We start from the raw sequence: 23,569 nt of genomic DNA, 5'->3' as shown, positions 1-23,569 counted from the left end.
ACAGAGTTTTCAGTGTGTTTGTAAGCTTATTATTGTGTGCTTCTTTATGTTTTGAACCACGAATGATTAGGTTGTGTATATCTTGGGATGCAGGCATTCTCTCGCATTATCAAGAGAAAATCGCACATCGAACGCGGTGTTGGCGCACTCAATATTCAGTACAAGTAGAAACATGTACCAGGAATCTATCGCTTGTGATATGTCTACAAATTTTTCATATCAGACTAGGTATAAACAAATACTTTTCATAGTTTCTCACCTTGTTTATTTAGCACTAGTACATAGAGAACGGGTGTTCCTTTTCACGCGTTCTTAGTAGTATCGATAAACAATGTGACCAGTACATACGTACGTACGTACGTAGAACGATACACAATACACGTGTTGCCATATCCGTATCACAGCTTGTCGCAGCGCGCGGGCACGAACACCAACATATTGTGCTCCAGGTCGTAGATGATGTGCGTGTTCTGCTGCTGGAAGTTGCCGATGAGCGACCTGCTGTCCTCGCCCGCGGAACTTATCACCACGCACAGCCCGTCCTCCTCGGTGTACAGCACGTAGTTCTCCCGTGGAAGCTCCCACTCCGCGCCCTCCAGGTGGAGGATCAGCTTCGGCATGGCGGTCTCCTTCTTCTTCGGCGAGACGGTGAAGCACAGCAAGCCATCGTGCTCGTCGGTGTTGTTTTTGTTGACAGGCAGCGGCACCTGCGACTCGAACGCCTCCACGAGGCTCTGGTACACGGCCTCCGGGACGCTCGTCAGGGCCGAGCCGGAGTCGATGATCGTCCCGCCGGAGCCGTCGCCCTTGAGCGCGAACGCCGACGCGTCGAACGGCAGCCGCCTCTTGCCCACGGTGATGCCCTTGAGCGAAAGGTAGTAGTGATTGGATTCGGGGTTTCGCACCAACGGCGTGGATTGGATGGGCCCCGTGGAATGCGCTTCGAGGTTGTCCGGCGTGCCCAGGAACGCGGGGCTGGGCCTGGACTCCACGATGGTGGTGAAGCAGTGGGAGAACCTGCCGATCTTGAGTTGTGACGGCAGAGACAATGCCCCGCGGCCGAAGCCGGCGATGCCGGACTCGTTTGATCCGAAGTTGCCGGTGTTGAACATGCCGCAACCAAAGCGGAGGTTGGGCACGACGGCGGCCTTGCCGTTGGGCGCCTGTTGGAAGGTGAAGGTGTCTTCGTACAGCTTCCCCGTCGTGACCGAGTTGTCACCGTAGGAGTCGGTGTAGAAGCAGGAGTTGTCGCCGACGGCGCACCCGGAGAGCGAGAAGCCCCCCTGCGCGCACAGGGGGTCGAAGCAGGAGACGCCGTGGGCTGTGCCGGAGGCGGAGGTGTCCAGCTCTGGGAACGGCTGCGGGAAGCAGACCTGGCAGAAGCACTGCGTCCAGATGAGGTCGCTGCCGGTGTCGAGCGTCAGCGCCACATGCTGCGGGCGCGGCGTGCCGATGCCAAAGTGGATGAGGTACTCGGAGTTAAAGTCCTCTTTGCCGACGGTGCCGCGGGCCGCGGGCACCGTCACCGCGTGGGCGTTGGCGCCACGGCCGGGTGGTGACCACCGGCTGTTTATGCGGGCACGTGACCGAGCGGCCATCCGGCGGAGGAGCTCGCCCCTGGTGAAGCCGCGGCCGCTGTCGGCGTGCGTGAGGTCGAGACGCAGGGCCGCCGCGTGGCTGGTCGCCGACATGGCTAGCAAGACCGTTAGGAAGAGAACGTAGGGTAAAAGCTGCAACGCTATCATGTGCTTCATCGTGCACACGCTCACACCGTTGAGCAGTGGATGACAATGTTCTTCGCTGAGGACTAGGATGTTGTTGAGTTGGAGTTATATAGCGACGGCGTGCAAGTCAACTTTGCAAAAAGATCCATCAAAACGTATATAACCACATAATTATCCATGCCACTTTCTATTTTCTTTTATTTGCGAATCATGTATCATTGTTGCTCCAAGATTCGAAGATTAATTCCCTTTAAAAAGACGATCCGAAGAATACCCATTCAAGCGCATGCGCACTAAACCGACATCCACTGATTTTTTGTGTTCTTATTTGAAGAAATTGACATCCACACACCCTGAATTCACGGCAGGGGTACTCGTGTATGCACAAAAATAGACACTCGAATTCTACTACTCAATACTGTTAGATGGCTTTTGTCAAAAGGAGGTTTTCTTTAGATCAAAGGCTAAGGCCTAATTCCGTTTCGTAGACCATTGCTAGATGCTCATGGGCTCTGGTAGGGTGATGCCCTGTCCTCGATGATTTTTATCACCATCATGGGCGGAGACAAGCCCCGGGCACACCGAGCTGCAACCTGGGGCGCGACGATAGCATGCAGGCTTTCGACAACACTGTTCAACGCTTGTAGCTACAGTACAGTGAGGCCGGCTCGGGCCTGGCCAGTCTTGCCTCCGCCCCTGATCATCGTGATGGATCTTTTGTGTGCTCTATTTAAGAAAGCCAAGGAGGAAGGGCTCCCCACTCTCATGGTGGCCATTGCACCACTCAGATACTCCCATTTTATGTTGTTAATGTGGTTGCGTTCATCAAGGCTTATTGGGATAAGTCATGTACATTTGTCACATTTCACTCGAATGCTTGTTTTTGTGTGGACGTGTTGGGGCAAGTGATTCTCACTTTGCAGAGGTTGTGTTTACACTAAGTGTGGTTGTATCACCTTGATATGATTATTAAATCAATAAATTCCCTTTTCAGAAATAATGTTTGTCGGAACGCAATGTGTCCACCCTCCGCTTCGAGTCCGGTGGCTTAGAGTTCCTCGACGGTGCGCATCAACAAGGAGGTGTATATGGGAGGAAACGCTGCCCATGGCGTGCCGGGAAAGAGGGATTCATGCATACGTGCCATGTGGAGTCCGGTGGTAGGAGCACATTACTCTGTTGTTTCCATCGACTTCCTTGTTGCTGGTTGCGGATCTCGACTCTGGCCACCGGCGAGTCCGAATCGTCGGAGGGAGAATGATTTGAATTTTTCTTATGTTTTAGGTCAATACTCTGAGACATATGATGCCTTCGCGTTGAGATTCACGCGATGATTAGGGAAATCTAACATTGGATTAGCTGATTAGCACCATCAACTCACACATAAAAAGGAAAGTCCCACACGTGTAAACACTCTCTTGTAGATGATATATTATCCTGCATGCTGAACCACACCTTTTTTGTTGACACTGTCTTGTTCTGAGGTTGCTTACCACATGCACTATGTGGTTGCTGAACCACATCTTAATTACGTCACTGTCAAGGTTCTGTGTGAACCGTTGTCAAAGGAATATTTAGGTACCGTGGTCAGTGCTGGGACCACGATGGACAACCTCGGATGATCAATCTACTACTATCTCCGTCTCAGTGTATAAGTCATTCACATAGTTCTAGGTTGACAATTTAACTATCTAAATATGTATTATATGTGATGATAAAAAATATATATTTAGAAACTACATCTGTGTAGAAATCTAATAATATACTTTTCATGACATAAAACACATATTTAATTCTTCAAATCGATGACCCAGAGCTACTTGAATGAGTTATACACCGGGACGAAGGGAGTATTATCTATGGCATGACCCTCAACTGTTGCAGCAGGAACGGATCCCCAGCTGACGTGCCTGAAACGTCAGGCTGCCGTGGACAGTGCTTCTGTTTTATTTTAAACACGACGCCTGCTATTTGTTTCCGTGATTAACTTGTGCGCCAGCGTTTCCGACCTACTGAAGATGAAGATGAAGATGGCACGGCAGGGCACAGAACTTGGTGCCTACATGCATGCGTCTAGGCTTTAAGCCCGCCGAGCATGACATTACCAGAGAATTCCGGTGCTCGTCCATTTCACGATGATGCCGCTGCTGCTGTCGTGCTACTTTGTCGGTGTGTCTCGTGTCGATTTCATCGTACGTTCGCGGTCTTTTCAGCAGAAAAGAGGCGGCACTACCTGGTGGTGATGAACTACATGATTGTTCCCACCCCCACTTCATATGGCACATCTTCTTGTGAGCACCGACGCTGCTGCCACCGTCCTACGTGTTTGTCTTCTGGTTTTCTAAGCACCTTATTATGCGCACCACCTCCGAATCTCAGGTATTAATCGTGCGGCATGCTGCTCGGTTTAACAAAACTAGTTAACCTGCACGTGCAATGCATGTATTGCTTACGAAGAAAAAACATGTTCATCCTAGTTAATAGGCAAACATTCAGCAAAACTAAATAAGTGATGTACTACTAAATTATTACAAAGTCTAAGTCATGGCTTCTACCTTTGTAAGTTGGCTCGTAGAATGAAAAAAGGACTGCCCCATGGGTACAGATGATGTGGCCACATCCTTCTTAGCTTGGCAGGGTTTTCACTGGTTTCCAAGGTATCACGCCTTTTTCTCATCAGTCAGATGAGCATACCACCCTTAGCCTCCGCCCCGCTTTATAAGAAAACCATGGTTACTATAGAAAGCTGGAAAATAGGGTATCAAAATACTAAGATAATTCCAATGTTCATAATAGATAAAACATTATGTAGCTAATTAGCATGTTCCAGAAAATTGATGGAATAGCAGCGTGCTTATCATCTCAAGTAATGAATTTTTTTATTTATTTTTTTGTGAAAAATCTCAAGTAATGAATTATTAGTGTTGTAATTCCCTGAAGGAGATAGCGACTGTTTATGCGAGGGATCATCCATAGAAAATGATAGCACTGGCTATAAATCACATTGGGAACGACAGAGGATTTGTTGGTGTTGAGCGCGTATGAGAGTTAGGGATGATCTCGTTCGGCGACTCGGCGCTGATGAAGCAAGTGGATCTGCACGGGCGGAGCAAATAGGAGTGCCACATGGAGGCGTTGCTCAAGCTGGTTGGGAGCGATGGACACATGCGGACGTGCGTCCAGTGTATGGGCGGAGCAAACAAGTTTGCTCGAGGCGTGCCTGCCCGAAGCGTCTCTAGATGTTGTGTTCGGTCATGACGAGGGCTACGTCGGTGGGAGCGGCACGTGTTGCAAGTTGGGCAGGGTTAGGCACAACAAATGGTGTGTCCGGTCGCGGCTAGGGGTGCGTCACTGGCCGCGGTAGGAGCGGAGGTCCGACGATAGATGGTGCGAGCGGTCGAGTCGGAAGCGGCATGCGTTGGGACGGGAGCGAGCCGGGCAGGCGCGGCGGGGCGCGGGTTTAGCGGCTGCAGCGCAAGCATGTGGATGCAGTTCATTGTTCTTTTTACGTGGACGAAGGCATTTTTGAAGGAGGGGGCATGGTGTTGGGAGGTGTGCGGTGTGTGATTTTTGGCTAATGTGTTTGCAATGTTTTGATGTTTTCGTGTCCAATATGCGCATCACTTGTTGCAGCACAATGATGTCCTATTTTACATCATCTGTCGGAGCAAACATGTTTGAGGTGATGCAAAATTCACTGTTTTGTGATGTAGAACTACTTTTGGGGGGTCCAAGATACATCAGATGTTTTTTTACATCTAGTGCTGATCGCGTGGACACACTCATAAGCCACAAGCACATTGTCAGTAATGAGCCGTCCAGGAACAAAGGCACTTTGTTCTTCAGAAATGAGAACAGGCAGAATGATCTTCAACCTATTGGCTAGTGCCTTGGTAGCAAGCTTGTAAAGCACATTACATAGGCTTATCGGTCTGAACTGAGACATAGACTCCGGTGCATTTATCTTCGGGATCATGACTATGACCGTGGCATTGAAAGTGTCCAGGGTAGCAACACCACTAAGGAAATCACGGATATGATGAAAAAGAAAGAAGAGTCTTTGTGCGGTCGAACTGGATATGATGAAGGCTTACGATCGGGTTGAGTGGCCTTTCTTGGAGCAAATGATGAACAGAATGGGTTTTGCCCCCCAATGGGTTGCTATGATCATGAGGTGTGTGACTTCTGCTAGTTTTTCTGTCAAACTCAATGGGGGGCTCTCAAGGTGTTTTCTTCCTTCCAGAGGGCTTCGGCAGGGTGATCCACTCTCCCCCTATCTCTTTTTGTTTTGTGTGGAGGGTTTCTCGGCTTTGCTTAAAAGAGCTCAACATGACTGGGTCATCAAGGGTGTGTCATTTGGGAGCACTGGCCCCCACATCACACATCTGTTATTCGCAGACGACTGCATTGTTTTCCTAGAAGGATCGGAGGAAAGCATGACGGAGCTCAGAGAGATCCTAGTGAAGTATGAATCTTCCTCGGGCCAAAGAGTGAATCTAGATAAGTCATCAATTTTCTTTGGTAGGGGCTGCTCTGAGGAGAACAAGACCATGTTAAAACAGACGGTGGGCATCCAATCTGAAGCTTTAAATGAGAAGTACTTAGGTTTGCCAACGCAGGTTGGGAGATCTAAGGATGGGACGTTCAAATACTTGACTGAAAGCTCGAAAGGGAAGGTTGGAGGATGGAAGGGCCAGGGTCTGTCTAAGAAGGCAAGGATGGTTCTGATCAAATCGGGGCTGCAAGCTGTACCCACTTTCACTATGAGTTGTTTTCACCTCGCAAAGAAGACGTGCCGGAATCTGACTTCTATTTCTTCCAAATTCTGGTGGGGTGCAACCAATGGTGAAAGGAAAGTGCACTGGGTCTCATGGGAAAAGATGTGTGCCCCTAAGAGAGAGGGGGTTTGGGTTTCCGGGACCCTGAAGCCTTCTATCAGGCTCTCTTAGCCAAACAAGCTTGGCGTATCCTGACTTTGCCGTCTTCTCTGGTTGCTCGGGTGCTCAAGGCAAGGTACTTCCGTGATAGCTCTATCCTAGCAGCTACGTGCCCGTCTAATGCATCATATACTTTTCGGAGTGTTCTACATGGTAGAGACTTGCTGCGGGAGGGGCTGGTCTGGAGAATAGGAGATGGGTCTCAGGTGAACATCCACCATGAGAATTGGATACCGCGGAATGGATCTATGAGGCCACTAGGTCAGGTGTTTCGCCAAGGGGTCACCAAGGTTGCGGACCTGCTAAATGCGGAGGGCACGACATGGAATCATGAGAGGGTGGATGACATGTTCTCTCCCTCAGATGCGGCAGACATTAAGCAAATCGCCGTGGGAGGGCCGGGCTCTGAGGATTTTCTGGCATGGAATTATACTAAGAACGGAAACTTCAGTGTTCGGTCTGCTTTCCATCTGAGGATGTCAATGAACAAGAGGCGATCGGGACAGCCTGATGCGTCATCTTCGGTTGATAAACACAAAGCTTTTCTTGCTCTGTGGTACACGAATGTTCCTGGCAAGGTAAAGATCCACTTCTGGAGGCTGCTGCGCAATGGCCTGGCGGTGGGTTCCGAGCTTCATCGCAGGCGGATCAAGGGCGGTGTCTTCTGCCCGGCGTGTGGACGTGAGGAGTCCGTTCTTCACTGATTCTGGACGTGCCCCCATTCCCTGCTGTTCTGGAAGCAACTTCGAGTTGCGTTCGGCATGGAGGCTGCTTCTTCGCCGACCTGGATCGCTTCACACAAGGATCTGCATAGGTGGTTGCTGGACTGGCTCACGGGAGCCCAGGACGAGGAGCGACAGGTGGTCTTCCAGGCGGCCTATGGTTTGTGGTTGGCCCGCAATGAGACGCGTGATGGGAAGATGATAGCGGCTCCAGGGGATATTGTGGATTCCGTCATACGTCATGTGCAGGAATGGCGCAGCATTCACCAGGCTGGTGTGAAGGAGCCCGTTGTCCCGCACAGACCAAGGTGGGAGGTGCCGGAGGAAGGCTGGACGAAGATCAATTCTGATGGCATTGTTGCTCGAACCACAGGTAATGCCAGAGGAGGAGCGGTTCTGCGGGATCATAATGGAGGTTTTGTCGCGGGCCTATGCCACCATTTCTTGCACATTTCTGACCCTGAAGCATCTGAGATTTTGGCATGCAAGATGGCCTTACAGCTTGCGCAAGATCTTAACATAGCACGGGTGCATGTCGAGCTTGACAACAAGACGGTCGTGCACAAAATCAATCAGGAGCAGCAGGATCTTTCTGTTTATGGCCCGTGGATTCGGGAGATTAAGCAGTTTCTTGCCTCGCAAGAGGAGTCTCGTGTGTCGTGGGTTAGTAGGTTTGCAAATGTTGCCGCTCATAAGTTAGCAAGAGTAGCTGCAGGGGAGGGTTTATGTAATATTTGGTTTGGTGTCCCCCAGACTCTATCCTAGATGGATGACATTCTGAGCTTTGGTTCTTAAATAAAGCGGCGGCAAGTTTCCCTAAAAAAAAGATGTTTTTTTTACATCAGCTGTTGGAGACGCCCTGACGACCGCGCGTGTGTAATCGGACGGCCAGGAAGGTGACGCGCGGAACGGTCACCGACGGCGGAGCAGAGAGAGTCCATCTCAAAATCGGGCACGACACGGCCCCTACGTCTTTTTGGCTGGATCAGCCCTAATCGCGCTCCCGACCGCCTCTCGTTCCCGTCGCCTGCCGCCTCCAGCCGCCGAGGGTCTCCAGCGCGGCCGCCCTCTGCCGGCTAGCTCGGCTTGCGCGTACAACCTCCCCGCTGAACCACACGCACAGTCACAGAGCCTGATATCCGCACGCGTCGTCGGCATCTGATCCGAGGGGCGCGGTTTCGCCGAACTGCGGCCGGTTCCCCGATGGCGGTGACTGGGCGAGAGGGTGACGACGACGTCGACCACTACGAGGTGCTCCGCCTCCCGTCCGGCGAGGAAGGCGCGGCGCTGAGCGTCGAGCGGATTGACAAGGCCTACCGGACGCAGTCGCGGCTGCGGCACCCCGACGACCCCAACGCCACCGCCGACTTCCAGAGCCTCGCCAGCTCGTACAAGATCCTCCGGGACGAGCCCCTCCGCCGCCAGTTCGACGCCCGCCTCCGCGGCCGCCGCACGCGCCGCGGCCACAGGGGCAAAGCGGCGGAAGGCCGTCTCGGACCTAGAGGAACGCGAGCGCGCCTTTGCCGCCCGCGGAGGCCTCGCCGTCCACGCTGCCGAGCTGGCGAAGCGGGAGGAGAAGCGGATGGCCGCCGATATCCAGCGCACGCTGGATGAGCACTTCGCTCCCAACAAGTCCTGCATCTCTGGCGTTGCTTCCACTTCGGTAATGTCTCACGCTTCTTTGAGTCTATTCAATTTGTTCGTCTTATATATTGTGCAGGATTGATAATAGCGATGTACTCTTGCTGCAGTTACAATTGCTGCTTGCCTTTTGGGACGATGAATGATTTTGGGGAATTTTCTCTAAACTTTACATGTAAAAAGTAAAATGAGCATACAACACATTTGTAGGTTATAACTTATAACACTCCAAATGTATTTCATCATCCAAAGTAGCCATGTGAACATATCTAGATTATTCAGCATCAGACATCTTCCTTTGACACATCATAGCTTCCTCGGAACATTGAAGAAAAGTTTTTTTTTTTGTGTGTGTAGATTTCTCATATCTCTTCCTTAGCGTCAATGTAGATTTCAAAACTATGTACTCCCTCTGTCTCAAAATTCTTGTCTTGGATACGGATGTATCAAGTCACGTTTTAGTATTAGATTCATCCGTATCTACACAAATCTAAGACAAGAATTTTGGGACGGAGGGAGTATGATATTGTCTATTTGTACGCTGCAGGAGATTTGCCAATTTGTATTATCTAACTTGTTTATTTTTTCTCTTTAGGCACATGGAGATAAGAAGGGTGGAACTCCAGAGAACGGACCAAAAACAGAGAACGATAAGATCTTGAAGGTTTCATGGGAAGGGGGTGCAGATTACTACACTGCAGCAAAGTTGGACGAGATTTTTAAACAATTTGGCACGGTTGAAGACATTGTGATCATGTTTAGCAAATCAAAGAGTAAGGGTTCAGCACTTGTTGTCATGGTTTCCAAAGAGGCAGCAGTAAGTCTCCTTTCTCTATGTTATTATTTTGGTCTCGCAGAGTTTTTCCATCTTAACCGAAAGTCTTATAGATCTCAAATAGCACAGAAAATTGAGTTCGTTTTAAATCCACTGCAAGATAGAAATTCATAATTCATAAGCTATATAAACAGTGTCTGCATGCCTATGTTTTATTGTGCATGGTGTCTTGCTCTCTCTATTGATGGTTCAGTATTGATGTCATTGGTTTCATTTGCATAAATCTTGTGGATCTTTTCCAAGCTTTATTTTCTTTCGGAATTGATTATATGTTCTTATTCAGTGGCTAACCAATACTTGTTGATCTTTTAACAGCGATCTGCACTGAAGAACCATTCTGTCTACAATGTTTTCCCAATCCCGTTAAGTGTTGCTCCGGTCCCAGCAAAGTGAAATCAAAGACCTGAACCGAGAACAAGCAACACTGATGTTACTGCATTCTGCAATTTCGAAGCATCAACATGCCGACAACTTGAAGAGGTACTTAAATGAGGACGATTTTGTTGCAGTCGCTTTGGTTCGTCTTCAGTTTCCACTGTATTTGTTAAGTACATATTCATGCATGTGTCCCGCGGCTAGTGAACAAAGAAGAATCATCCTAGAATTATGTTTAATTTCCTTCACAAGGTAGTTTGCATATGATGTTGTGTGATATAGATACACTCGTGGAATGCGCATTGTATGTTGTGATCGAACCGATTACCTAATGAACGTGTTTCTGACCTTACAGCTTCAAAGAAGGAATCAATGAGTATAATTCATGCGTCTTGAATCCGCTGCAGATTCGGACTCGCCCCCGCCTTCCTCGCCCTTCTCCACCGTCCGAGCTGCCGCCTCCACCGAATTCGCCACCGCCACCAAATCCGCCCGTCGAAGTTGTCGCCGCCGTCGCCGCCATGCCTCTTCGCCGCGGATCGACCCCCCCTCCCCTCCCGCCTCAACCGGCCTCTATCTGCCCGTTTCGGCCACCGCCGCCACGCTTCCACTCGAGGAGCTCCAGGGCCGTTCAAGGGCCTGTCCGAGCTGTGCGCTCGCACAGGGCCCCCAAAATCGAGGGGCCCCCAATTAGGGCCATATACATGTATGAATAGTTTGAAAAATAAAATCAGTTTTGGGCCATACGTTGCCGCTGTGGTGGCCTGAGGGCTGAAAACACTGATTTCGGCCTTCCTGGGCCTAGTCCGCTCGAGGCCTCGAGCCATACGCGCTGTCCATCCTAGCGCAGTACGTGTACGTACGTTTCGTGACTTCTGCCGTCCCCTATTCCCTAATCTCTCCGCTTTCCATCTGGTTCCTCTGCGGCTGTGCGATCTATCTTTTCGGGACGACTGAATCGGTGGCTCGGTGGCGATTGCTTTGCAGCTAGGCGATGGCGGAAGTGGAACTGCACGGGACTTGCGACCGCTGGACGCCGTTGCGTCGTCCGACACTGCTGCGATGGCGCCGAACAGAAGGCCAACGGCCAACAGTAACCGGTGCCCTACACGTCTCCTCTTTTCTCTAATTTTGATACAAACTGCGAAGTTGTGTTAAAATTTTAGTTATATGCTTTGGAATGATTTTTTGTCTAGTTATTGAATTTCAAAAGTTATCACAGATTCAAGATTTTCAATAGTTGCTCGTCTTCCAAGTCGAAAATCAAGGTTCTATCTGATTCTTACTATCTATACAAATTACAAGCCTATATTTTATGTGAGTTCATCAGCTTAAATGCATTCATATTATTTTGTTTGGTTGATAAACAGAAACAATCATGCATTGTAGTTTATTGGTTTTAGTATTTTGCATTCACACTTGAGAATTTTCTAAACATTGTAAGAAATAACATAAATTGAAATTATATAGTCAGGTGATTATGCTTGAGTTATTATAGGTTTTTTAAAATGTTAGGGCCCCATTTTGCTTTTCGCACCGGGGGCCCGAATTCCTGGAGACGGCCCTGAGGAGCTCCACCAGCTTCCATGGGATGCGTCGGCTGTTACTCGGTCGAGATCATGTAGGACGACGTGCGCTACTGGCTCAGCACATGGACGAGCCGGACATCGCCGCCCATGCCTTCGACAAGGCTTGTTTGCGCCTCGGGCGGCCGAAGTCTCATTTGAACTTCCAGGAGATTGACAACTAGGTCAATGCGGGGTTCGTCGGTCTCGACATCGAGATGACAACCGTCGCGGAGAAGAATGAGACACAACTCATTCTTGATCAGTGCGATGCTCGTTTGCAGGATGAGGCCGCGATGGCAAGGTTTGCGGCGGAAAATCCGCACCTTGTGCAGACAGAGTACGATTTCTATGTGTGCGGAACAAGGAGGAGAAGGAGGTGGAGGAGTAGAAGAAGAGGAAGAAGGAGGACGAGGCTGGCCCCTCTACGGTGGTCGCACTCAATAGTTCACACTCGATGAAAAAGGAGGCCAACTCGCCAGCCTTCGAGATCGACTAGGACGACCTCTCTGATGAGTAGTCTGTAGTAGTTTGTAGTCGAAGAATCTTTGTATCAGAACAATTTTTAGTTTGTATCGGAACTATGTTTTTAGTTTGTATCAAAACTATGTTTAAAATTTGCATGTTCACGTCCTGTCATGACACTATTCTGTTGGATGCTAGCAACAAAGGACACTATTCAGTTAGATGCTAGCAACAAAGGTAAGGAGAAGGTGAGCGGTGTTGTAGTTGATTATGCACCATTAAAAGATCATGTGGGTCTGGACACCTCCCCTTAACTACCATATCAAGATCAATGTTGACGCCAGTTTTGCGGAGAGTACTAATGCAGCCAGTGTGGGGGTTGCAGCTCGTAATTCTTCTCGAGAAATTATTGTTTCTTCGTGGGATTTTATTGATCAGTGTACTAGTGTATATGAAATTGAGCTCCGCTTTGCCTAGCAAAACTTTATATAGGTATCACCCTTCATCAGACTGACTGTGCTTTGGTACACTCTGTCCTTGCGAATGAGAAGTTTGACAGGTCCTCTCTGATTGATCTGATGAATGAGGCACTGACTATCTCCAGGATAATCCAATATTTTAATATTTCAAAGATAAATCAGAGTGTCAATGGGTGGCACATGAGATTGCTAAGTTTAGATTTAGTACTAGATCCGATGGGATTCTTATTAATTATGTTTCGCCTGACGTGGTGTATGTTGTAATAAATGATTGTAATAACATTTGTTTGGATTAATTAATATATGTGGGGTTTTCTCAAAAAAAAAAGCATGTTCTATCTAAAGCGACAACGCTGATGGCCGTTAGATAGCCACCCGATGGAATCCGTCCAAGCCATCTGATCGCTATATAACACGCGACTTCGTCTATTCTACAGGTCAACGGCCACGGATGCTCGCACCCCATCTCTGAACTACGCGCCTCTGTCCATGTGCGCAGCTCCGGCGAGCCCGGCTCCGGCAAGGGCAACGGCCGCTGGCCGCTCACACCTCGCTGCCTCGCAGCACTGTCCTCCGTTTCTCGCCAAAGAAACCTTCCCCGATCGTCGATTTCGGTTGTAGCTTTGCCATCAAAACCGGATGCAATTTCCCTGGCTGTCCGGTTGCAACTCCTTGCTATTGACGCTCATGGTTGCAGCATCCCGGTGCGCCGCTCGTCGTCCTCGCCGTCGAGCTCGCTGTAGAGGGTTCTGCAAACAATGGCACCAGTTTCGTCAGTTGTAGCAAAACCCGACGACGGTTGCAGCAAAAACGACACCGTCGCCGTCGCGGGTTGTAGCTCCGCTGTGGATTGATGTAGCAAAACGTTTTGTTGGTCGTAGCAAAAACCAAAAGCGGTTGCAGCAAAGACGTCACCGCCACCGTCGTGGGTCGTAGCTCCGCCTTGGATGGATGTAGCAAAAAGTTTCGTTGGTCACAGCAAAAACCAATAGCGGTTGCAGCAAAAAAAGTCGTGGCCGCGGTGGTCGCCATGGCTACCGTCGAACAAAGAACAAAGGCCCGTTCCAGCAATTCTGACGCCGGTTCCAGCAAATGATGTGGCTGATTGCAGCAAAACGCCACGCTTGCGACAACCATTCCAGCAAAAGTGGTTGCCCGTTCCAGCAATTCGAGACGCCACTTCCAGCAAATCTCGATGCCCGTTCCAGCAATATCACGGCAATCCCGGTAGACTCGTCGTAGCTCCCGGACAAGCTGGTTCCAGCAAAACGTTGCGCCGCTTGCAACATTCCTTCGGCCGCCGTCCCTCATTCAGCTAGCCGACTCCCCCCGCTCGCCGCATCACCGTAAAAGCATGGCCATGCCCGCCGTCCTAGCACCGCGGGGGCCGGTTGCAGCATTCACCTGGCTGTTGTGTGCCCTTCATGGACTGGGTTCGCTCGCGGTTGAGTGGAGGAGGCGACTGGCTTGCCGGCGTGGACGTGGAGCCATGGGAAGGCATGGCGTGTGTTTGTGTAGAGTCAAAGAGCAAGAGGATAAGAAAAGAGACGCGAGCGAGACAGAAAGACGATGGAGGATTCAGGAAGAAAGGGGAAGGACAAGGCAGCCGTGCTGGGGTCCACAAAATACGTGGCTGGAACGTGGAAGTGGAGTCACGAGATCTGTTACGAACTTATTACGATCCAACGTGTAGCGCGCGGCCGGCCGAAGTTTCGGCCAACGTGTAGGCGTTAAACGTTTCCCCTATCTAAATCTACAATGTTTGGATGTTTTCATGCCCAATATACATCACCCGGTGGAGCAAAATGATGCCCTATTTTACATACTTGTTGGTGCAAACAGCTTTGAGGTGATGCAAAAATTACTTTTTGATGATGTAAAACTACTAGTACTTTTCAGATGCACAAGATACATCACCTGTTAAAATGCTTTAACGACCGGATGGGAAGCCCGATCGGTCACCGACGCGGAGCAGAGAGGGTCCATCTCAAAATTGGGCACGATCTACAGTTCGCACCCCACACGGGCCCTACGTCTTTTTGGCTGGACCATACACGACCGCCTCTCGTTCCCGCCGCCTCCCGCCTCCCGCCTCCGAGGGTTTCCGGCGCGGCTGCCCTCCCCGGCTCGCTCGGATTGCGCGTACAACCTCCCCGCTGAACCACACGCACAGAGCCTGATATCCAGAGCCTCGCCAGCTCGTACAAGATCCTCCGAGACGAGCCCCTTCGTCGCCAGTTCGACGCCCGCCTCCGCGCCCGCCGCGAGGCCGCCGCCCGCGCCGCGGCGAGAGGGGCCAAGCGGCGGAAGGCCGTCTTAGACCTAGAGGAGCGCGAGCGCGCCTTTGCCGCCGGCAGAGGCGTCGATCCTGCTGAGCTCGCCAAGCGAGAGCACAAGCGGAACGTTGCCGATATCGAGCGCGTACTGAATGACTTCGCTGCCAGGAATTCCGGTGTCTCTGGATTTGCTTCGACTTCGGTAATTAATGTCTCGCTGTTCGTTTGAATCCATTCAATTTATTCGTTTTACTGTACAGGATTGGTAGCGATGTACTCCCTCCGTTCCTAAATATTTGTCTTTTTAAAGATTTCAAATGGACTACCACATACAGATGTATATAGACATATTTTAGAGTGTAAAGTCACTCATTTTGCTCCGTATGTAGCCATTTGTTGAAATCTTTAAGAAAACAAATAGTGATGCATGCTTGTTCTCGTAACTCTGTTTTCTAACAAGTGTTTTTTGGAGTAGCTTGTACTACTTCAGATATTAGAGGCAATATTTTCTAGGAAGTTTAAAGAAAACAAAACCCCTCCGAACCTCCAGTGCAGTTGTATTTTTCACGCACCTGTCATTCCTAGTTGATGCTTGACAATGAAAACCATAGGCTAAAACCAACCATACCTATATTGTTGACGATAAGATACACTTCATAACCCATGAGCTCAGCTGTGATTCAGAAGAAGCCGAATATCTTTTATTTAGTTTCTAAACAGATCCAAAATATCTTTTGCCTCAACCATTAATTGAGTACAAAAGAGTAGTTCCGGTAATTAACACAAAACCAGGCGAAAATCGTCACAATTCACCAAGCGGCAAACAGGATATCTCACTCACATCTTTACGAATAGAGCAACGCCGAGACATCGCATTTGTAGTCATCTTCCTCGTCTTCTTGAGCAAGCGACTTCGACTTCGCCATGGATAAAGAAGCCAAAGAAATGATGTGATTGCAAACTGAAGCTTGGGTGAAGTTGGAGGAGGTAATTTTCACTTCACAGCGCCGTTACGACAGTGCAATCCAGCCGACACGTCACCACCCTCTTGTCCCCTTGCTTCGCTTGGTTGGCTCGCCTCCTCCCGGATAGGCCCCGTGCTCCACCCATGGCCACGCCGCTGGTCCTCGCCTCCCGCGGCGCCCACGCCGCCGCCGCCACCACCACCACCGCCACCTGCGCCTCCCAGCACCTCGCCGCGGCCACCTCCAAGGAGCCCCCGCCGCGCGTGCGGCCCAAGCGCGGCGGCACCAAGTCGCTCGTCCTCTCCCACGCCGCCGCCGGCCGCATGGACGCCGCCCGGGAGGCCCTGGCGGCCGCCGGGAGCCGGGACGCGTTCCTCCACAACGTCGTCATCCGGGGCCTCGCCGACGCGGGCCTCCCGGGCGCCGCGCTGGCCGCCTACCGCGCCATGCTGGCGGCCGGCGCGCGGCCCGACCGCTTCACCTTCCCCGTCGTCCTCAAGTGCTGCGCGCGGCTCGGCGCGCTCGACGACGGCCGCGCGGCGCACTCGGCGGCGATCAGGCTCGGCGTGGCGGCCGCCGACGTGTACACGGGCAACTCGCTCCTCGCCTTCTACGCCAGGCTCGGCCTGGTGGACGACGCCGAGCGGGTGTTCGACGGAATGCCGGCCAGGGACATCGTCACCTGGAACTCCATGGTCGACGGCTACGTGTCCAACGGACTCGGGGCGCTCGCGCTGGGCTGCTTCAGGGAGATGCACGAGGCGCTGGAGGTGCAGCATGACGGCGTCGGGATCATAGCCGCGCTCGCCGCGTGCTGCTTGGAATCGGCGCTGATGCAAGGGCGGGAGGTCCACGCCTACGTGATCAGGCACGGGATGGAGCATGACGTCAAGGTTGGCACTTCTATCCTTGACATGTACTGCAAGTGTGGCGACATTGCTTCTGCCGAGGGCGTGTTTGCGACGATGCCGTTGAGGACCGTGGTGACATGGAATTGCATGATAGGTGGGTATGCGCTGAACGAACAGCCCGAGGAGGCATTTGATTGCTTCGTGCAAATGAAGGAAGAGGGCCACCAGGTTGAAGTGGTCACCGCTATCAATTTGCTCGCTGCCTGTGCTCAAACTGAGAGCTCACTGTATGGAAGGAGTGTTCATGGTTACATAACTAGAAGACAGTTTCTTCCTCACGTGGTGCTCGAGACTGCGCTTCTCGAGATGTACAGCAAAGTTGGCAAAGTGAAATCATCGGAAAAGGTATTTGGACAGATGACGACCAAAACTCTGGTATCATGGAACAATATGATCGCTGCCTACATGTACAAGGAGATGTATATGGAAGCGATCACATTGTTCCTTGAATTACTGAATCAGCCGCTTTACCCTGATTATTTCACCATGTCGGCAGTAGTACCGGCGTTTGTTTTGCTGGGGTTGCTGAGACAATGCAGGCAAATGCACGGCTACATTGTCAGGCTAGGTTACGGGGAGAGCACTCTCATCATGAACGCAGTTATGCATATGTATGCGAGGTGTGGTGATGTTGTGTCCTCGAGAGAGATATTTGACAAGATGGCAGGCAAGGATGTCATCTCTTGGAACACAATGATAATGGGCTATGCGATTCATGGTCAGGGGAGAACTGCACTGGACATGTTCTCCGAGATGAAATGTAATGGTCTGCAACCAAATGAGAGCACCTTTGTCTCCGTGTTGACTGCTTGCAGTGTTTCAGGCTTGACAGATGAAGGCTGGACGCAGTTCAACTCAATGCAACATGACTATGGTATGATCCCACAGATTGAGCACTACGGATGCATGACAGATCTGCTCGGTCGGGCAGGTGATCTTAGAGAGGTTATGCAATTTATTGAAAAAATGCCAATAGATCCAACATTCAGGGTTTGGGGCTCCCTACTGACTGCAAGTAGGAATAGGAATGATATGGATATAGCAGAATACGCAGCAGAGAGGATATTTCAACTCGAACATGACCAACCGGAACATGACAACACAGGTTGCTATGTTCTTATTTCTTCCATGTATGCCGATGCTGGGAGATGGAACGATGTCGAGAGAATAAGATCACTGATGGAGGAGAAGGGGCTGCGAAGGACAGAACCAACAAGCATAGTTGAGCTTCTTCATGGCATCTCCTGCAGTTTTGTCAACGGGGACATGATGCACCCTCAGAGCAAGATGATTCATGAAGTGTCCAACTTTCTGTCAGGAAAGATTGGAGAAATAGTTGACCCAACGAATCAATCTGATCCAACCTCTCTGGAGTCGAGGAGAACAACAGAGCCTAACAAGCATAGTGTAAGGCTGGCTGTCGTCTTTGGTCTTATATCATCGGAGGCCAGAACCCCGATTCTTGTCAAGAAGAACGTGCGCATATGCAACGACTGCCATCATGCGCTGAAGTTGATATCGAAATATTCAGGACGGAGGATTGTTGTTGGCGACACAAATATCTATCACCAATTCTCTGATGGCTCTTGCTGCTGTGGTGACTACTGGTGAACAGAATGGTTATCGTTGATGGCAAGCCTGAATGCATTTCAGCAAAAGCAAGAGAGCACCAGGACGCAGATATGGTTTCATGACAATCTGCAGCTATATGTGACAGATTCAAACCTCACACAGCTTCTGAATTCTGTTGCTCCTTTGCTCTAAAGAAAACTTCTGAATTCTGATGATGCCAGCACCAGTACAATCTTCAGGAAACATACATGAGGGATCAGTTCTCATGTACTCGCCGCATCGGGATCGAAGAGCAGGGCTTGTCTTGCTGTTGGCAACGGAGATTATACACTGATTGGAACAAGTGCCGGCTGTGCCGCCTTTTGACTTTTGTAACTGACAATGATGTGATGTACAAAGTCAATTCTTCTCAACTGAAAATTTTGAAATTACTGGTAACTCAGTGTATAGTTGTATAACACACATACATCATACATGGATGAAATTCAAAATGAAAGTTGATTTCCTGTCACATTTCTTGGCAAAGATAGAACTAGGCATGACAAGGAAGAAATGCTTCATAAGTAACTCATTTCGTACATAGTAAATTTTACAACAAAAATTAACAAACATAAGCAGCAGCAGCTGAAGAAGAAGAAGAGGAAGCATGGGGCGCATCGAGTCGGGGTGGGGGTGTGGGGGGATCTACGCCCCGCCGCGGCGCTTGGCCTCCTCGGCCTGGACCATGCGGCGCGAGGCGTCGGCGACGCGCTCCAGGGCCTGGTCGACGGCGTCGCGGCCGCCGATGAGGAGCCGCGCGACCACCTCCGGGTCGCGCTCGCCGCGGGCCTCCTCGAACTCGCGGCGCGCGTTGGCGCGCAGCGTGTCGCGCCACGGCACGCCGCGCTCGTCGGGCCACTCGAACAGCCGCGTCGCCCGCAGGATGTCCCGGTACAGCCCCAGCGCCTCCCGCCGCGAGCTCGTCAGCCGCCGCCGCGCCAGGGCCTCCGCCGCGTCGTCGTCGAGGGCGGGGGACTTCTTGGAGAGGTGGCGGTCCAGGAGCTCGTCGATGGTGTCGGGCCCCTCGTGGATGGATCGGGCCCGCGGCGGCCCCCTCGTGCCGGCGAGGGCGCGGAGGAGCGGCGAGCCGCGTGGGCGTGCGGCCATGGCCATTGAGGTGCGTCGCTAGGGTCGGGTCGGGTTGGGTCGTCGGTTGGGTTCCTTTTGTGGGTCGGGGTCGGGTCGGGCTGAGTGGCGACTTGACCTGGTTGGGTTGCGGCTATTTTCACAGCAAATCAGATCAGAAATTCAGAACAGTTAAAACGAAGGTTGATGGATCACACCGTCTTCGATCTTCACACAATTTACAGCAAATTTCACTCGTACAAGTTCATTTCGCAACCAACGATTTTTACATCTAGTAGTAGTGCTGATCTACAGCAGGAAGGAAACACATCTGTAACCGCAAGCAAGCATCGCCGCGGGATGAATCAAAGCTTCACAACTCGGCGGTCAGCGCGCGGCGGCGGCGGAGGAGGAACCGGCGGCGGTGACGGCCTTGACCTTGAACCGGTACCTGGGCCGGCGGGGGACGACCTGGCTAGGGCCCATCCCGAGCTGGCCGGTGCCGTCCATGAGCGGCGGCCCGTCGTCGTAGACGTGGCCGAGGAGCCTGCCGCAGGCGTCGCAGCTGACGCGGGTGCGCTTCCGCTGGATGCCCCAGTAGTCGAGCGTCTCGAAGAAGGGCCGGATCCGGTCCTCCGCCGCGAACCGCAGCCGCGACTCGTCCACCCAGCTGAAGGACAGCGTGCCCTTGTTCCCCGCCTCGAAGTAGGTCCCCGCCGGGTACAGGTTGGAGGCCGACAGGTTCAGGTCCGCGCCGCACGCCGCGCACCCGTACGCCGCCGCCGGAGTCGCCGGAGCCGGTGGCTGGGCCATCGGTCGATCGTGGCCGTGTTGTTTGGATGGTTGTTTGGTGTGGGGGATTTGGAGGGGTGGTTCGTTCCTTGGGGGTGAAGGACGACACGGCACGGCAGCTTTGAAGGACGACCGGGCGTTTGAGAAGCTTCTGTTCGGTCTTTGGTTAAAGTCAACCGGGAGAACGTGGGCGCGCAAACACCGACTCAGAAGTCCACACCACGAGACTCGTAAAACCACAGACGTCTGATCGATCGAAGAATTATGAAATGCGGGGAGTACAGTACCCGCCCGACCCGACCCGACCACACGGCTCGCGACACACCCGACCCGACCCACGCGACATTTATAGTATGTTTGACATGATTTTGAAAAAAAATGCGTTCAAACATTTTTACCATGTACTCCCTCCGTTTCAAAATAGATGACTTAAGAGCAACTCCAACGGGCCGACCCAAACGGACGGCGCTTTTGTCCGCTTTTTGTCCGTTTGGGTCGGCCCGGCGGACACAAACGTCCGGCGCTGTGTTTGGGTCGGCGCGAGCGCCCAACGCTGGCCCGACCCATTTCGTCGGCGCGCCAAAAAAAAGTATTGCAAGCATTTTGAAATACATGCATTTAATTAAACATAAAAGCCGGCCACGAAGGCCGGCGAAAGTCCATATTACATTAATTAAAACACTAAAAACTAGACGACGCGCTGCCCCTGGCGTCCTCGTCGGCGGCGGCGTCTGCGTCGGGACCGGTGAGGTCGATCAACGTCGGCGCAGGGCCGGCCCAGGGGAACGCCGTGTTCCAGACGGCGGTGATGTCGGGCTTTGCCGCCGCTGCCTGGGCCTGGCGCGCCTCCTCTTCGGCCTCGAGCTCGAGCATCTGCAGGCGCTCGCCCTCCCGGCGCTCCCCGGCCAGCCGAACGCGGCGCCAGTGGTCGAGGTAGGCCGCCTCCTGCTTCTCCGTCGCCCCGAGCCAGATTGGCGGAGCGATGACCCACTCGCGCACTACTCCGGTCCAGGAGTAGCGCTCGAGGTAGGCCGGCTCCTCCGGCTCGGCCTTGGGCGGGGATGGCGGGGCCACTGGCGGCACGACGCAGTCGCCCGCCGCCATGGCAGCCTCGAAAGCCGCCTCGTCCGCCTCCCTCCACCGATCCTCCTCCTCGCTCTCCTTGATGGCCGCCTGGTAGGCGGCCTCGGCCTCCTGGTCCTCGTCGCGGACGACGAGCGTGGGCGGCGGCAGGCTGTGGTTGACGCCGCGGACGCTGCGTCGCCTCGCCTCCTCGTGCTCGAAGGCGAACCATCGAGCCCAGTTGGGCGAGTCGACGCGGAACAGCGGGTCGGCGCGCTGCTCCGACGTCAGCAACGCCCGCCGGCACCGCACCTCCTCCGCATGGGCCCTCGCCGTCCGCGGCGCCGCCGGCACTGGGATCCTCTCCGGATCCAAATGCCAGTCATGCGGCAGCGTCACGTCCGGGTACGGCAGAGGCACACGGTGGTGCCAGTGCCACTCGGCCTGGTGCAACGGCACGCTGATGCGCTGCCTCTGCCGGGGAGCGCGCGCCGGCGCGAGGAGGGCGGGGAGGGAAGGGGAATGGCGGGCGGGGGATTTGCCCTTGCGGCTGCTGCCGATGCCGGCGAAGAAACCTATGCTGGCGGTGGCTGCTACCTCTTGAGCACTGCGTTGGTTTCCCTTGAAGAGGAAAGGGTGCTGCAGCAAAGTAGCGTAAGTATTTCCCTCAGTTTTTGAGAACCAAGGTATTAATCCAGTAGGAGGCTACACGCAAGTCCCTCGCACCTACACAAACAAATAAATCCTCGCAACCAACGCGTTAAGGGGTTGTCAATCCCTACACGGTCACTTACGAGAGTGAGATCTGATAGATATGATAGGATAATATTTTTGGTATTTTTATGATAAAGATGCAAAGTAAAATAAAAGCAAAGTAAAAAGCAACGGAAATAACTAAGTGTTGGAAGATTAATATGATGAAGATAGACCCGGCGGGCATAGGTTTTACTAGTGGCTTCTCTCGAGATCATAAGTATTTTACGGTGGGTGAACAAATTACTGTTGAGCAATTGACAGAATTGAGCATAGTTATGAGAATATCTAGGTATGATCATGTATATAGGCATCACGTCCGAGACAAATAGACCGACTCCTGCCTGCATCTACTACTATTAATCCACACATCGACCGCTATCCAACATGCATCTAGAGTATTAAGTTCATAAGAACAGAGTAACGCCTTAAGCAAGATGACATGATGTAGAGGGATAAATTCATGCAATATGATAAAAACCCCATCTTGTTATCCTCGATGGCAACAATACAATACGTGCCTTGCTGCCCCTACTGTCACTGGGAAAGGACACCGCAAGATTGAACCCAAAGCTAAGCACTTCTCCCATTGCAAGAAAGATCAATCTAGTAGGCCAAACCAAACTGATAATTCGAAGAGACTTGCAAAGATAACCAATCATACATAAAAGAATTCAGAAGATTCAAATATTGTTCATAGATAAACTTGATCATAAACCCACAATTCATCGGTCTCAACAAACACACCGCAAAAGAAGATTACATCGAATAGATCTCCACGAGAGAGGGGGAGAACATTGTATTGAGATCCAAAAAGAGGGAGGAGGCCATCTAGCTACTAACTATGGACCCGAAGGTCCGAGGTAAAATACTCACACTTCATCGGAGAGGCTATGGTGTTGATGTAGAAGCCCTCCGTGATGGATGCCCCCTCCGGCGGAGCTCCGGAACAGGCTCCAAGATGGGATCTCGTGGGTACAGAAGGTTGCGGCGGTGGAATTAGGTTTTTGGCTCCGTATCTGATCGTTTGGGGGTACGTAGGTATATATAGGAGGAAGGAGTACGTCGGTGGAGCAACGCAGGGCCCACAAGGGTGGAGGGCGCGCCTGGGGGGGTAGGCGCGCCCCCCTACCTCGTGGCTTCCTGGAAGATTCCTTGACTTAGGGTCCAAGTCTCCTGGATCATGTTCGTTCCAAAAATCACGTTCCCGAAGGTTTCATTCCGTTTGATATTCTTTTTCTACGAAACTCTGAAATAGGCAAAAAAAACAGCAATTCTGGGTTGGCCTCCGGTTAATAGGTTAGTCCCAAAAATAATATAAAAGTGAATAATAAAGCCCAATAATGTCCAAAACAGAATATAATATAGCATGAAGCAATAAAAAATTATAG

At 51.7% G+C, this 23,569-nt stretch overlaps 4 protein-coding genes and 1 pseudogene across 4 annotated transcripts; 2 read left to right on the top strand and 3 right to left on the bottom strand.

The window, feature by feature from the left end:
* Positions 1 to 231: 231 nt before the first annotated feature.
* LOC123098924 (aspartic proteinase nepenthesin-1) lies at positions 232 to 1,795 on the bottom strand. The gene has a single exon (XM_044520997.1). It carries the CDS (start codon positions 1,752 to 1,754, stop codon positions 399 to 401), a length of 1,356 nt encoding a protein of 451 aa, XP_044376932.1. The 5' UTR covers positions 1,755 to 1,795; the 3' UTR covers positions 232 to 398.
* Positions 1,796 to 8,378: 6,583 nt separating this feature from the next.
* Positions 8,379 to 11,243, top strand: LOC123098923 (pre-mRNA-splicing factor cwf23-like; annotated as a pseudogene).
* Positions 11,244 to 15,864: 4,621 nt separating this feature from the next.
* Positions 15,865 to 18,905, top strand: LOC123098920 (pentatricopeptide repeat-containing protein At4g35130, chloroplastic). Its single transcript, XM_044520994.1, has one exon. It carries the CDS (start codon positions 16,128 to 16,130, stop codon positions 18,504 to 18,506), a length of 2,379 nt encoding a protein of 792 aa, XP_044376929.1. The 5' UTR covers positions 15,865 to 16,127; the 3' UTR covers positions 18,507 to 18,905.
* On the bottom strand, positions 18,874 to 19,767 carry LOC123098921 (uncharacterized). Its single transcript, XM_044520995.1, has one exon. The coding sequence runs from the start codon at positions 19,617 to 19,619 to the stop codon at positions 19,152 to 19,154; it is 468 nt and encodes a 155-aa protein (XP_044376930.1). The 5' UTR covers positions 19,620 to 19,767; the 3' UTR covers positions 18,874 to 19,151.
* LOC123098922 (uncharacterized protein At4g08330, chloroplastic) lies at positions 19,764 to 20,507 on the bottom strand. The gene has a single exon (XM_044520996.1). The coding sequence runs from the start codon at positions 20,382 to 20,384 to the stop codon at positions 19,959 to 19,961; it is 426 nt and encodes a 141-aa protein (XP_044376931.1). The 5' UTR covers positions 20,385 to 20,507; the 3' UTR covers positions 19,764 to 19,958.
* Between the last annotated feature and the right edge of the window lie 3,062 nt (positions 20,508 to 23,569).

This window comes from Triticum aestivum, chromosome 4D (assembly GCF_018294505.1).
Source record: "Triticum aestivum cultivar Chinese Spring chromosome 4D, IWGSC CS RefSeq v2.1, whole genome shotgun sequence".
Taxonomy (NCBI): domain Eukaryota; kingdom Viridiplantae; phylum Streptophyta; class Magnoliopsida; order Poales; family Poaceae; genus Triticum; species Triticum aestivum.
The sequence above is the reverse complement of the archived record's forward strand: the minus strand, read 5'-3'. Positions and strand labels throughout refer to the sequence as shown.

What these genes read in the sequence shown, in the direction of transcription:
- LOC123098921 (XM_044520995.1), bottom strand. Translation starts at nt 19,619, where the DNA reads ATGGCCATGGCCGCACGCCCACGCGGCTCGCCGCTCCTCCGCGCCCTC.
- LOC123098924 (XM_044520997.1), bottom strand. Translation starts at nt 1,754, where the DNA reads ATGAAGCACATGATAGCGTTGCAGCTTTTACCCTACGTTCTCTTCCTA.
- LOC123098920 (XM_044520994.1), top strand. Translation starts at nt 16,128, where the DNA reads ATGGCCACGCCGCTGGTCCTCGCCTCCCGCGGCGCCCACGCCGCCGCC.
- LOC123098922 (XM_044520996.1), bottom strand. Translation starts at nt 20,384, where the DNA reads ATGGCCCAGCCACCGGCTCCGGCGACTCCGGCGGCGGCGTACGGGTGC.